Consider the following 12,890-nt stretch of genomic DNA (forward strand, 5'->3'; position numbering starts at 1 on the left):
CAGGCGCGGGGCCCTCTGGGAAGCGCGACGCCACGGCGCCCGCGGAGCATGCTGGGAGTTGTAGTTCCGCCTCGCTGTCGGCCGGCGCCACTTGGCCGGGCTGCTTTTACCTGCCGGATCCCGGCTTCCTCCGTGTCGGGCTAGAGGCCCGACCCAGGCTGGAGGAGGGCTGAGAGCGGGTCCTTCTGAGTCCGCGTGCCCGGAAGGAGGGCGGAGGGAGGCCCGGAGCGGGGGCGGCGGACCCCCGACCCTGCCCCCGACGTGGGCCGCGGGAGGCTGTCGCCATGGAGCCGGAGGGCAGAGGTGAGAATCAGCGATGCGGGCGCGGTGCCCGTTGGGGACAAGGGACCGGAGAAGGACTGCCCTCCGGCTGGGGCAGGCGGGAGCACGGGGAAGCATCACGTCCTCCCCGGAGCGCCGCTGCCCACCCGCTGGCCTCGCGACGCGGAGCAGGGAGACCGGTTCCCTCGGTGGCCTGCGGGTGTGTAGGGTGTCTCCCTGCCCCAGGTCTGCAGATCCGACTGCACCGTGTGTCTTGACTTTCTTTTGTTCTCGCAGCAGCCCTACAAGGCAGTAGAAAGGAGACGGACTCTTGACAGACAGGGAAAGCGAGGCTGTCGGATAGTCTGGAATCCTGTTCTGTTGTTGTTTTTCCTCGAGTTCCATTGCTTTTCCAAGACAGCCAGGAGTGTATCCGAAAAGCTAGTGTTCAAAAAGAATTAGTTTAGTCTTCATCCATTGAGCCTGGAACACAACAGAGACTTGTCATTGATTGAGGCAGGGATTAACAGTACAAGGACCGAGAGTGTTATTTTAACAACCCAAGAGATGAGAGAGAGAAATATGTATTTAGTGTCCACTTCCTCACAGGTGCGTTTACTGGGGCTTAAGATTAGAGAAGGCAGTAGGATCTTGAGGCAGCAGTGGCCCTGTTGTTTGTGTCCAGGGTGTTGTGGGATCTCCTTTGGTTCCCGGTGTCGACTCTTAGTGAATTAGCTGCTGCATGGCACTTTCTGCTACTTCACTGCAAGGCCAGAATAATTGCCATGACTTCTCTCTCCACTTGTAGGGTCATTTTCTGAGGACTCAAACCTTCCCAGTACTGCAAAGCCAAAAGAAAATGGAGTAACTGATATACTGCTGACTTCTGGGTCGCAGGTAAGCTTAGGTTTCTTCTTTTTTCCTTTGTTCTTAACATGGTTATATTTTCCATTGTTAAGAAATTGCTCCACCTTGAATCCTAGACCTCTGAATTCCTCCTGGAACGGACGAGTGATGAACTTCACGGGGAATGCTCCTGACCTGCACAAAATTTTCCTTCCCAGTACTGCTTCTTCTCCTCTAAGGGCTTGTTGGCATCTGCTAGCCACTCAGTAGTGTAATTGGCCTTGCAGTGAGATATAAGGTAATAACACATACTTGCCCTGCCTTGTGGAGTTTCCTAAGGAGTAAGACATAAATAAGTAAAATAAACAGTGTGAAGGGAAAAAATACACACACACACACACACACACACACACACACACACGTGGGCTCTCTCTTGTCCAGTGAGGAAGTCCACAGAACAGGGTACAGGAGAGTGTGGCTGCGGAGTCACTCATCAAGACCTCCAGAGACCAAGCAGGAAGCAGGTCTGATTTTATTGTGCAGTTACTATGTCTATATACTCAGGCAGCAGCTAAGCAGATTACAAGCAGCCACCAATGAAATTGCTGACCAACTGTCCCTGCAGCTACCAGTCTCGGGGTGGACCATGGAGCAAGTGCAGGGACTACAACACAAGGTCTCACACCCAGGGCTGTGCCTACGGCGTAAGCGGTTTGCCACTTACATGCCTAGCACTGGGGAGTGGTTTGCCACTCAAACGCCCTTAACGTATGTCATGTATGCAGTACTCCATGCAGTTGTACACACACACACACACACACACACACACACACTAAATGTAGAAATGACTGCTGCAAGTCAAACTTGGCCCTGGAACTTTCCCATTATCTACAGTATTTGGAGAAGGTTTGGAATAAAAGCTACACTTTAGAAAGCAAGAGAGTGTGGATAGTTGAAGAGCAGAATAATACAGGAATATTCTAAGAAAAAAAATGTCTTTGGCAAAACAAACCCACACATCAAGTGATGAGAGAGTTGGAGGTCATCAAGGGTTGTCACTGTTGGGGGTGAAGGAAATATGGATGCATTATAGCCAGATCACAAGAAGATCTCTGCTGAGTTTGATTCCAAAGGCAGATAAGCCCATGGAGGTTTTTAGAGGCAAAGCAAGATGAGCCCAGCCCAGCCAGGTGCAGTGGTCCTCGCCTGCAATCAGGCGAGACTTGGGAGACTGAGGCAGGAGAATCCCAAGTTCCAGGCCAGCCTGGGCAACTTAGTGAGATAGTGTCTCAAAATAAAAAATAAAAAAGACTTTGGGGAGTAGTTCAATGGTAGAGCACTCCTGAGTTTAATCCCTAGTAAATCCACACCCCCGCCCAACATACACAGAAAGATGAAACGTAATAACTGAAGAGAGACAATGAGTGAAGGTGCCTCTGTAGGATCTGGCTAGGATACTAGGAGATCTGCAGCCCCTTCAGTACAGAACCTGGGACAAGGCATCTCTATCAAGTCTGGCCTCAGGGCATCCAGGTGGTCGTGATCCATGCACAATGGTGGGAGAAAATGCCAGTATGGATTTTGATCTCTTGAGTTTGTAGATCACTTTCAGAAGGAATAGGGGTGAGGAGGTCAGCAGTATCTGCTAGGCAGTGTCTGGTTGGGCTGCCTGTGAGCCCCAGCGCATGCTCTTAAAGGAGTTTGCTTGAGGATGTTTTCTTGGGGAGCTAGGTTAGCATTGGCATTGTTTGTGAAGGAAGAAAACTACAAATTATATTGTTCGTATTGATCACTTCTGAGTAATATTCCCTTAAAAAGTGTAGTGCTTCATACTTCAAGTGTCACAATAAGAGTCTATTTTAGCCAAGTGGTCTTCAAAGTAGGTAATTCTTTTAACTTTATTTCATTTTGTTCATTGCTTTATCAGTTGTTTTTGGAGAGAGAGCTATGTCATACACATTAGAATGCTGAATATAAACAGAAATAACTGTTCAGGTGCAGTCATACACCACATAGGATGTTTCAGTCAGCAATGGGCCACGTATCGAGGCCTGCCCTGTAGGATTGTGTCCCCCAGTGTTGGCACAGTTGTCTTAGTGTTCTTTAATTACACTCTATGATGTTTGCGCCAGTGTGGGATTGCCTCACTACGCATTTCTCAGACTGTGTATCCATTGTGAAAGGTGCATGGCAATTTATGTTCTGGGGCCTGTGGCAAAAGTGGTAATTCAAAGCAGGGAAAGACTTATTTTGCTAGCAACTCAGGGGCTGGTCTGTCTTATAGTGTATCTCAGGTTAGTGTGTGTAGTTGTATAGAAGTTCCCTTTCTAGATTAGAAAAATGATTAGGCATTCGTCTTATTAGCAATAAACAGATTCAAAGAAGCATATTACCTATCTTGCTCCCTCTTCCCACACTTTAGTAGACACACTAAACTTGGTGCCTGTCATCTAGATAAAGATTAGGGTAAACATTACTGCAGCGTTTTCAGTGTTAGATATACTTCTGGAGTACCCTTTTTAAACTTGTTTCTGCTAATTCTTATTCATTTGTTCCTCCCTTCATTCAACTCTTCAACAAATGTTTTTGGAGTTCCTGCTCTGTGACAGGTCCTAGGGCTGTTTTGATAAGCAAAACCAGACCTAGCCTCTGCTCTGTGGAGCTTACATCTAGTGGGCCAGACAGACGTTAATCACAAAGTCCCTTCAGCACGTGTACCCAAAAGAAAGGAAGGAGCATGGTGCTATAGCCAGAGAGGAGGAAGGCTTCCTTGATGAGGTGACCCTGAGCTGAGATCTGAAATGTTGGGATTCAAGTAGCTGAAAAGATGGCAGAGAGGAGAGAATATTCAGAACAGGAAGCATCAGGGTGGGTTAATAGGGACTGGCACACATTTTAGAAAGCTGAAAGGTGGCGTTCAGCTGGAGCACAGAGAGCGTTAGAAGAGCATGAGGAGCTAGAGAGCAAGGGGCCGGGCCATCAGGCCCTTGTGGGCAATGACAAGACCACCATGGGGACTTCCATAATAATTTGAGCTTGAATGCATCCATATTTGTGGCAATGAAGCAAACATCTTAATTTTTAATATATTGGACTGAGTTTATTCTAAAAACTAGAGAGAAAATAGTTATACTTTGTGAACTTCTTGTATTTAAAAAGCCATACTATAAATAAAATATTTAATTCATAATTACATTTTCTTCCCTTACCCTAGTAGTAAGGAATTCTCCAGTTCTTAATTTAACTCAATGATAGGGAACTAAGAACTCTGTCCCTCAGGTTCACACTGAAGGTGCTCTCCTTCCTGCCTGTAGGTGACACGAGGTCTGGTATATGATGGAGACAGTGACTCTGTGGACTGCATGCGTGCCTGAGGACCTTGGTGTTGGAAGGTGTGGCAGAATAGTTTTTCTCGCCTTCCTAGCCTTCCTGTCTCCTCCTCCTGTGCTGTCAGTTTGGGTCCTTCCCAGAAGCCTTTGGAAGGAGGCCCACTGGTAAGCACCGACGTGTTTGTTTTTTCAGGAATCGTTGATGATCAGGGATGTGGCTGAGGCTCTCCACCAGTGGGGACAGCTGAACACTCCTTCAGGAGATAGGCCTGAAAAGCATCGCAATCTGGTCCTGCTGGGTAAGGAGGGCTTCCCAGCCCCTTTTGCATTTAACTCTAGTGCTTGGGCTTCCTTGGTTCCTAGGAGCGTCTTAATTTCTATAAGGCCTGTCTTTTTGGTTTTTTGTTTTCATTTTGTTTCAGGATATAGTTCTAACTCTCCCAGAGTTAGAAATGGGCACCTTCATCATCTGGACCTGTAGCATCCTCCTCTGCTCCTTGACCAAGGATGTCAGGACAGAGTTCTAGTGAAAACTACTCTTAAGATAAAAAACAAGTGACTGGATTGTTCCAAACTTAACCCCTTCTCAGTCTCTCGACCTTCTGAGCACTGCAGGGAGAAAGTGAGAGCTGACCTCCCCCTCTTGTACTGTCTTCCCTTAAGACAAGGAGCTAAGCTGGCCTCCTCACCAGACTCCCCTTCCTTTCCCGTGAACAGGACTTCCAATTTCCAAGCCTGATGTGATCTCTCAGTTGGAGTGTAGGGAGGAGCTGGAGACAGAAGTCTCAAAAGCAGACAGTCCAGGTGAGTCATGGATTTGACCCTATTATCTCTCTCAAACTAGATCATTGCAATAGCCTATCAGCTAATTGTAGTTTCTTTAATTTTATCCTGTGTACTTGAGGAAGCATACCATTGCTAGATTTCCCAAGCGGGTTACTTACCATGCCAGTGCTGTATTCCTCTACCCATTTTCAAGGCCTTTGTTAGTCCACCTGCCTAAATTATTTGCCTTCTTTATTCTCCAGCTTGAATCTTTAATACCACTAAGAAAGTTCCTCAGCATCCTCCACTCCACATATGTTCTCCACAGATATTTGGGGTTTAAATTTTTCCACTTTGCTTAGCTTAAAGTCCATTTGTCTAAACTTTTTCTTCCATTTATTCTTTAAAATACCAAGCATTTCCCTGAGTATAATATGAAGTTAATAATATTGCGTTGCATTGATTGATTTCATTTAGAAACATGGATGGATAGTAAAAACCATCCATATTAGTTCATATTGTGTTGCCACAACAAAGTACCAGAGGCTGGGTACTTTATAAAGAAATGTGGTTCTTTTAAATCATAGTTCTAGAGATTTGAGAGCATGGCAAGGGCCCCTTTGGCTGCATTATAACATGGTAGAGAGATGGAAAGGATCAAAGCATGTGCCAAGCATGTCGCTGGCCTCACTTTATAACAACCAGCACCTGCAGTTATACGCGCATTCCTGATACCAGCATTAATCCCCTTCTGAGGGAGGTGCCTGTGATCTGTTTACCTTCCATCAGGCCCACCTCTTAGGCGTTCCACCACCTCGACACTGCTGTGTTGGGAACCAGGCTTCCAGCATGTGAACCCTTGGGGACCCTCACACCATATCTAAACAGTAGCACCACCTAAGCCTGGAAGGCTTTAAACATTTTCAACAGTGAAGATTTTACTCTTACTTGGAAGCCCAGGACCTTGGGGCATGTAACCCGACAGGTCAGGGGCCAATCTGAGCACAGGGGCTTTGACCTCCTCTCCACACCCTGCTCTTTTGCTGCTCCTTCTCTTCCTCCCATCCCCTACCTCTCCTCTTCTTTCCCAGCCACCTGTTCCTCCTGTCCTCAAGATCAGAAGGCTTCTTTTAGAGCTTCGAAGTTCATTTGTTTCCTGAAAGCATTATTATTTTTTGACCATAGCAGGTATTTTTCTCAGAATAGGAAATGATGCCTGTATAATTTTGCTTCTTTCAGACTGGGAGACGGTACCAGAAAGCAAGGAACTAACTCCAGAGAAGGACTTTGCTGCAGAGGAATCAGCCCCTGGAGTGTTAATAGAAAGATTTCCAAAGGAAGGTTCCAGTGAATGTGAAGACTCTTTAGAGAGTCAGCAGGAGAATCACGAGAAACATTCAATTCAAGAAGTCGCCACCCAGAAGAAACTTTCTGGGGAGAGAAGTTACCAGTGTGATGAATTTAGAAGAAATCTGAGCCGGCGGTCATTACTGGTCCAACAACAAGGAGAGAGACTTCATAACTTTGATTCGTTTAAAAAGAACTTGAAACAAAATTCAGATATAATCAAGCATGAGAGGATGTGTGCAGGGAAGAAACCGTGGAAGTGCGACGAGTGTGACAAAGCCTTCAGTTACTACTCGGCTTTTGTCCTGCATCAGAGAATTCACACGGGAGAAAAGCCCTACGAGTGTAAGGACTGTGGCAAAGCCTTCAGCCAGAGCATTCACCTCACTCTGCACCAGAGAGTCCACACTGGAGAGAAGCCCTACGCCTGCCACGAGTGTGGGAAGGCCTTCAGCCACCGCTCCGCCCTCATCCGCCATCACATCATCCACACCGGGGAGAGGCCCTATGAGTGCAGTGAGTGCGGCAAGGCCTTCAACCAGAGCTCCTACCTCACCCAGCACCAGCGCATCCACACCGGGGAGAGGCCCTACGAGTGCAGCCAGTGTGGCAAGGCCTTTAGTCAGAGCACCTTCCTCACCCAGCACCAGGTCATCCACACAGGGGAAAAGCCCTACAAGTGCAACGAGTGCGGCAAGGCCTTCAGTGACCGTTCAGGCCTGATCCAGCACCAGAGGACTCACACCGGGGAGAGGCCCTATGAGTGCAGCCAGTGCGGCAAGGCCTTTGGCTACTGTTCTGCCCTGACCCAGCACCAGAGGACTCACACTGGGGAGAAGCCCTACAAATGCACCGACTGCGCCAAAGCCTTCAGTGACCGCTCAGCGCTCATTCGTCATCAGAGGACACACACTGGAGAGAAACCCTACAAGTGTAAGGACTGCGGGAAGGCCTTCAGCCAGAGCTCATCTCTCACAAAACATCAGAAAACACACACTGGAGAACGACCCTACAAGTGCCAGGCCTGTGGGAAGGCCTTCAGCCAGAGTTCCTCCCTTTCTCAGCACCAAAAAACACACGGAGGGAAAACCAAGGAACACGCAGTGGCCCTTAATGAGCATCCAGCCTTTGGCCAACAGAGAGGATCCATACTGGGTGAATGCACATAAGGGTGTATTTACTGGGTTTACCAGACATGCTGTGAGGACCATAAAGAATAAAAAAGTCGTTGTTGATGTGGCTGTACTTACCAAGACTGCTAAAGAGAGGTTTTACATGTTTTAAGGTGTCCTAATGGAGGGCACTGTGACTTCCCCTGGGGAAAGAGGAAATTTATTTCTCGTGTATGTAAACTACCAGATCCTTGAGGGAGAAATAGGGTATGCCACGGGGAAAGGGGGCATCTGGCTGGGTTGTCTCATAAGGCTAAAGAGATCAGTGGTGAGCTGCAGGGGTAGAAATTAGAGATGGGAATTCACAGTTTGTCCAGGGTCAGGATGGTGGAGGAACAGAAGTTGTCCTTCAGCCTGAAGTTCAAGGATACAAAGGAGGGAGATGGAAAAAAAGAGAGAAAGACCTGGGGAGAGAGCCCAAGCAGTACTGATGGAGACAACGGCTCAGCTAAGTGTTCACAGCCAGGAACACCATTGCCCCTGCTTGTTGGTGGGTCCCAGAGTTTCTGTGAAGGCACCTTTACCCTGAAACTAAGGAATTCTGGCCCAGGGGCCCTGCAGCTCCATCTGTCCTTTAGACCTTACTTATTGAGATGTCCCCTACTGAGAACAAGTTCACTCCAAGAATCATGGCCTAGAGCTCGAAAGGGAGAGAACAGAAGAGACCTTTGATGTGTTCAGTCTGTTTTAACATATCTGAGTTACCTGAGAATGTTTATTTATGAAGATTTACCTCAGTTGTTGGTAGTGTGTACCTTAGATTTTTTTTTATACCATAGTAAAGCTTAATTGTAAACTTGCACTGAATTGCATATTAGATTGTGAAAACTTGAGAAGACTATGAAATACTTGTCCTTTACTGTTTTAAATGACATCTTTGTGTAAAACATATTTAATTGAAATTTTGAAGGTTATTATTGAAAACATTTTGAGACCAGTGTCTTTAATTTCTAGAAGCTTCATCGTATTGTGGTTTTGGTGTGGTTTTTTGAGTGGACCTTTGGAGTTTGTTGTGCTGCTTTAATGTGTATGTTTATGTTTTTTGCAAAATTTAGGGAATTTTCAGCCATCATTTCTTCAGAATACATTTTCAGACCACTGCCCTGCCTCTTCTCTTTTCTGGTCTCTTGATGACAGAACTATTAGATCTTTGGTTGCAATCCTACAGTTTCAGAGCTCTGAGCTCTGTTCTTTTTCTTTTTCCTTTTTAAATATATTTTTGCCTCAGTCTGCCATAACGAAACTCCGCCAACTGGGCGGCTCAAGAAGTTTATTTCCTGCAGTTTTGCATGTTGGGGAGTCTCGATCAGGGTGCCATGTGACTCTGCTGCTAGCTGGGGTTCTCTTTCTGGCTTACAGGTGGATGCCTTTGTGTTCTGTCTTTACATGAACTTTCTTCAGTGCGTGGACTGGGAGAGAGAGAGAGGGAGTCTCTTCCTCTTCTTTTTTTTTTTTTTTTTTAAATTGTATTTCTTTTTTTTTTTCTTTTTTTTTCTTCCTCTTCTTATAAGGCTTCCAGTTCCCTTAGGTAAGGACCCCATATTTTGGTCCTCACCTAGTCACAATTACCTCCCAAAAGCCCTCTCCAATTACAGTCACGCTGGGAGTAAGGACTTTAACAAATGGATTCTAGGGAAGACACAGCTCAGTTTATAGCACCCCCCCACACACACACACACAGAGTTCTTGTCCATGCATGAAAAATACACCCAAAATTTTAACTCATTCTGTCAACCTTAAAATCTAAAATTCAAACTTTAAATATCACCTAAGTCAGGTATGAGTGAGATTTGAGATTCATCCTCAGGCAAAATTCCTCCCCAGCTGTGAACCTATGAAACCAAATAAGTTACTGCTTCCAAAATACAACTGTGGGCTGGGCATAGAGGCACCATTTCTGTAAAAAAGGGAAGAAACGGAAGAGGGAATGGGTAATGGACTCCAAGCAAGTCCTAAACCTAGCAAGGCAAACCCCATTAGATCCTTAGACTTGAAGATAGTCCTCTGTTGGCTTAATGCACTGTCTCTGGACCCACTGAAGTGTCAGTCCTGCCCCTGCAGTTCTGCCAGATGGCCGCACCCCCAAGGCTCTGCAGGGCAGTCTTGCCTCAGGCTTCAGCTAAAGATGTCTGCCTGTTGAAACCAAGAGGAATTCTGTCAAATGGTTGTTCAGCCACATCCTTGGTACTTCTTCCTAACAAACTTTCTCGTTCTTTGCTGTATGAATACAATTTTGCAAACTTTCAAGTTCAGATTCCTTTTTGCTTAGCATTTCATTCTTCAGTTCATCTTTCCTGTTACTTCTTCCTCGAAGCAGCAAGGACTTAAGCTGTACCTTCAATACTTTGCTTAGAAATCTGCTAAATATCTAATTTCATCACTCCCAAATTTTGCCTCCCACAAAACACTAACATACAGTTCAGATAAGTTATTTGCAACTTTATAACAAGGATCATCTTTCCTCTAGTTCTGTTAACACGTTCCATCGCCGTCTAACCATCGAGCCACACCAGCACAGCCTTTAAATCCCATGCATCTAGGATGTACCTCAAAATTCTTCCAGTCTCTACCCAGCTCCCAGTTCTAAAGCCACCTCCACATTTTTAGGTAGCATCCCACTTTGGGGTACCAAAATCAGTCTGCTCAGGTGGCCATAGACTGGTTGGCCCAAATGAGAGATGTATCATGGTTCTGGAGGCTGGAAGTTCAAAAGCAAGGCCCAGCAGGGTTTGGTTCCCTGTGAGGGCTCTCTTCCTTGTTTGAAGATGGGGCCTTTTCACTGTATGCTCATGTAGCCTTACCTCAATACATGTGTGTGGAGAGAGAGAGCCGTCCCTTCCTCTCAAAAGGCCGTCAAAACTATTGGACCAGGACCCCACATATGGCCTCTTTTAACCTTGGTTACCTCCTGAGAGCCTCTGTCCATATACAGTCACCTTGGAGATGGGGTCTCAGTGTAATGAACTGTGGCGGCGGGGAGTGCACAGTTCAGTCCCAGTAATTCTGTCTATTGTTAACATTGGACGTTTTTCTGCTCTTCAGGTCCGCAGAGGGTTCTTCCATTGTGCTTTAGAGCCTATCACTGAATTTTATTTCAGTGTATTTTTTCAGTTTCATTTTATTATTCACTTTCTTTCCTGAAACTTTTTTTTTTTTTAATTTGAGCCCTAAAATCTGGGCCAGGCAATTCTAACACCTGTGTCATCTCTTTGTGTTGGCATCTGTGGACAATTTTTCCACTCAAATCAGAATTTCCTTGGCTCTTGGTGTGATGAGGAGTTTTGTATTGGAACCTGGACATTTTGAGGTTCATTAGACTCCGTGTCTATTTGAGCCTTCTGTTTCCATGGGCTTCCTCCGCCTCCACGAGTGGAGAAGCTGGGGTGCTGCTTCAGTACCTCAAGCTGGTGTTACAAGTCCAGTTTTATCATGGGCCTCTGTTTATGGGGGTCAGGGTCCTCAAGGTTGCTGGGCAGCAGTGGGGTTCACAGCTCCCCACCCGGCCTCTGCAGATCACCCTGGCTGGGGAGGCCATGGATGCCTAGGTCTGTCCCCTGTGGGGTGGGGTGGGGTGAGCTCCTCACTGCTGGGCGCTGGCCTAAGTCCTGACTTCACTAGGCCCACTGACACCAGCAAGGACAAGGAGAGGCATCTTATCCTGGGGTAGAGATGGAAGCCTTGTCTCTCCATGTGGTCTCCACTGAGACTGCAAGTGTGAGGATGGACAGAAAACATGTCCCCTTGACCTTTCCCAACACCACCCCAGAGTGGGATGGAGGGTTGGGGAGCTTGTTAAAGCGTGGAGAGGCTGGAGGGCATGCTCCCACTCAGTCTGTTGGTGGGGATAGGGCTTCAGATGTCTCCCGTGTACTTTAAGAATAGGGCCTCAAAGTCTTCTGTCTTGCTGGGCTGCTCCTTTTGCTAGAAAGGGTAGACTTTTCTTGGTCTTTAACAAAGCCATACCTGTTGGCATTCCTGGTTTGCGAGCTTCTCCACAATGCAATTTGGCAAAGAAGAGATGTGAAGAGTCCCAAGAGCTCACTGCTGTGGTGTCCTTGGGCTCCTGGTGCCTAGCCAGTCCATTCTTGTTCCCCTTTTAGAAACTTCTTGTGTTTGTTTTGTATGGAATATCCAGGATATTTGGCTGTGTTTAGGGAGAGGGCGAGGGGGAAGCACCACTCCATCTTTCCCTGGCAGCCTTGCCGGGGACACTGAAATGGCATGTCAGGTCGTGTCGAGTGCAACCCAAAAGTCCAGGGCACACAGAGGCCACGCACAGAGAATGAGAGATGAGCCTCGAGAGCAGTGCTCCCCAGTTCCCCACGACCAGCTGCCCACTGGGAAGATGGAAACAGGCTGCGTCGTCTGCCCTGGGGGGAGACATGCTTTTGAGTTGGGGAAACACCAGTGTTTAATTGTAGATGACAAGTTTGAGAAGGAAAAATAGATATGGCTAAGAATATTCACCACTGTGGTGTTCAAATTTTTCATTCGTATCTTTGTCCTAAGAGCATGTGAGAATCACTGGAAAATGGAGAGTTAACAATTTTGGACTTTTCCCCATTATGTATTACCTATATGTGGCTATCTTTATTTTAATTTGATACATGGTATCATAGAGAACCAACAAAAGAATGAAAGTAACTGAGATTTGAGTCAAGTCACTTCACCCTTTGAGAGCTGTCTCATATATGTGTGTGTGTTCATGTAGCCACCTGAGAGTGGTTAGAATTAGGTAGGAAATGGATACAAAAGGATTTGTAAGCTATCAAGTGCTGCATAACTGATTATTGGTGTCATTATTTATATCATGTGTGCTTTTTGATGGTGTAGCGCAATAAAAATGACTACAGATACAATGGAATGGGTCTTCTTATATCTTAGTAAAATAAGTTTTCTTAAACAGTAGTAAAATCTGCATCTTTGTTTTTCTCTACTAACATGATAAGTTACCTTGACATCTTTTTTCAGAGTTAAAGAATCGTGCATTCCTCAGACTCCCCCACATAGTCTTTTCCCCACCCCTGGAGGAGTTTGTGTTCCTTGAAGGTTTGGTGGCATTCCCCTGCTAAAATGGAATCATTGTGTTTACAGGGTGTGTTTCAGCTGTTTTTAGGAGCTCGTCAGATTTTCTATTCTTCTTGAACTTTTCATTAGCTGTTCCTAAAAG

General features: G+C 46.3%; 1 protein-coding gene across 4 annotated transcripts; it reads left to right on the top strand.

The window, feature by feature from the left end:
- Positions 1-51: 51 nt before the first annotated feature.
- Znf892 (zinc finger protein 892) lies at positions 52-8,646 on the top strand. Of its 4 annotated transcripts, XM_078028463.1 has the most exons (7): positions 52-303; positions 1,070-1,158; positions 1,245-1,405; positions 4,422-4,499; positions 4,630-4,735; positions 5,154-5,240; positions 6,441-8,646. In XM_078028463.1, exons 5-7 carry the CDS (start codon positions 4,639-4,641, stop codon positions 7,715-7,717), a joined length of 1,461 nt encoding a protein of 486 aa, XP_077884589.1. In that variant the 5' UTR covers positions 52-303; positions 1,070-1,158; positions 1,245-1,405; positions 4,422-4,499; positions 4,630-4,638; the 3' UTR covers positions 7,718-8,646. The 4 variants fall into 4 exon arrangements, with proteins under 4 accessions (XP_077884589.1, XP_077884590.1, XP_077884588.1 ...); XM_078028464.1 differs by lacking the exon at positions 4,422-4,499; XM_078028462.1 differs by lacking the exons at positions 1,245-1,405; positions 4,422-4,499.
- Positions 8,647-12,890: the final 4,244 nt, after the last annotated feature.

This window comes from Ictidomys tridecemlineatus, chromosome 12 (genome assembly GCF_052094955.1).
Source record: "Ictidomys tridecemlineatus isolate mIctTri1 chromosome 12, mIctTri1.hap1, whole genome shotgun sequence".
Lineage (NCBI taxonomy): Eukaryota > Metazoa > Chordata > Mammalia > Rodentia > Sciuridae > Ictidomys > Ictidomys tridecemlineatus.

Bases quoted from the DNA above. Each gene is read 5' to 3' on its own strand.
- Znf892 (XM_078028462.1), top strand. The intron at 1,159-4,629 runs GTAAGCTTAGGT...TTGTTTTTTCAG, and splicing joins TGCTGACTTCTGGGTCGCAG to GAATCGTTGATGATCAGGGA. The intron at 4,736-5,153 runs GTAAGGAGGGCT...TCCCGTGAACAG, and splicing joins TCGCAATCTGGTCCTGCTGG to GACTTCCAATTTCCAAGCCT.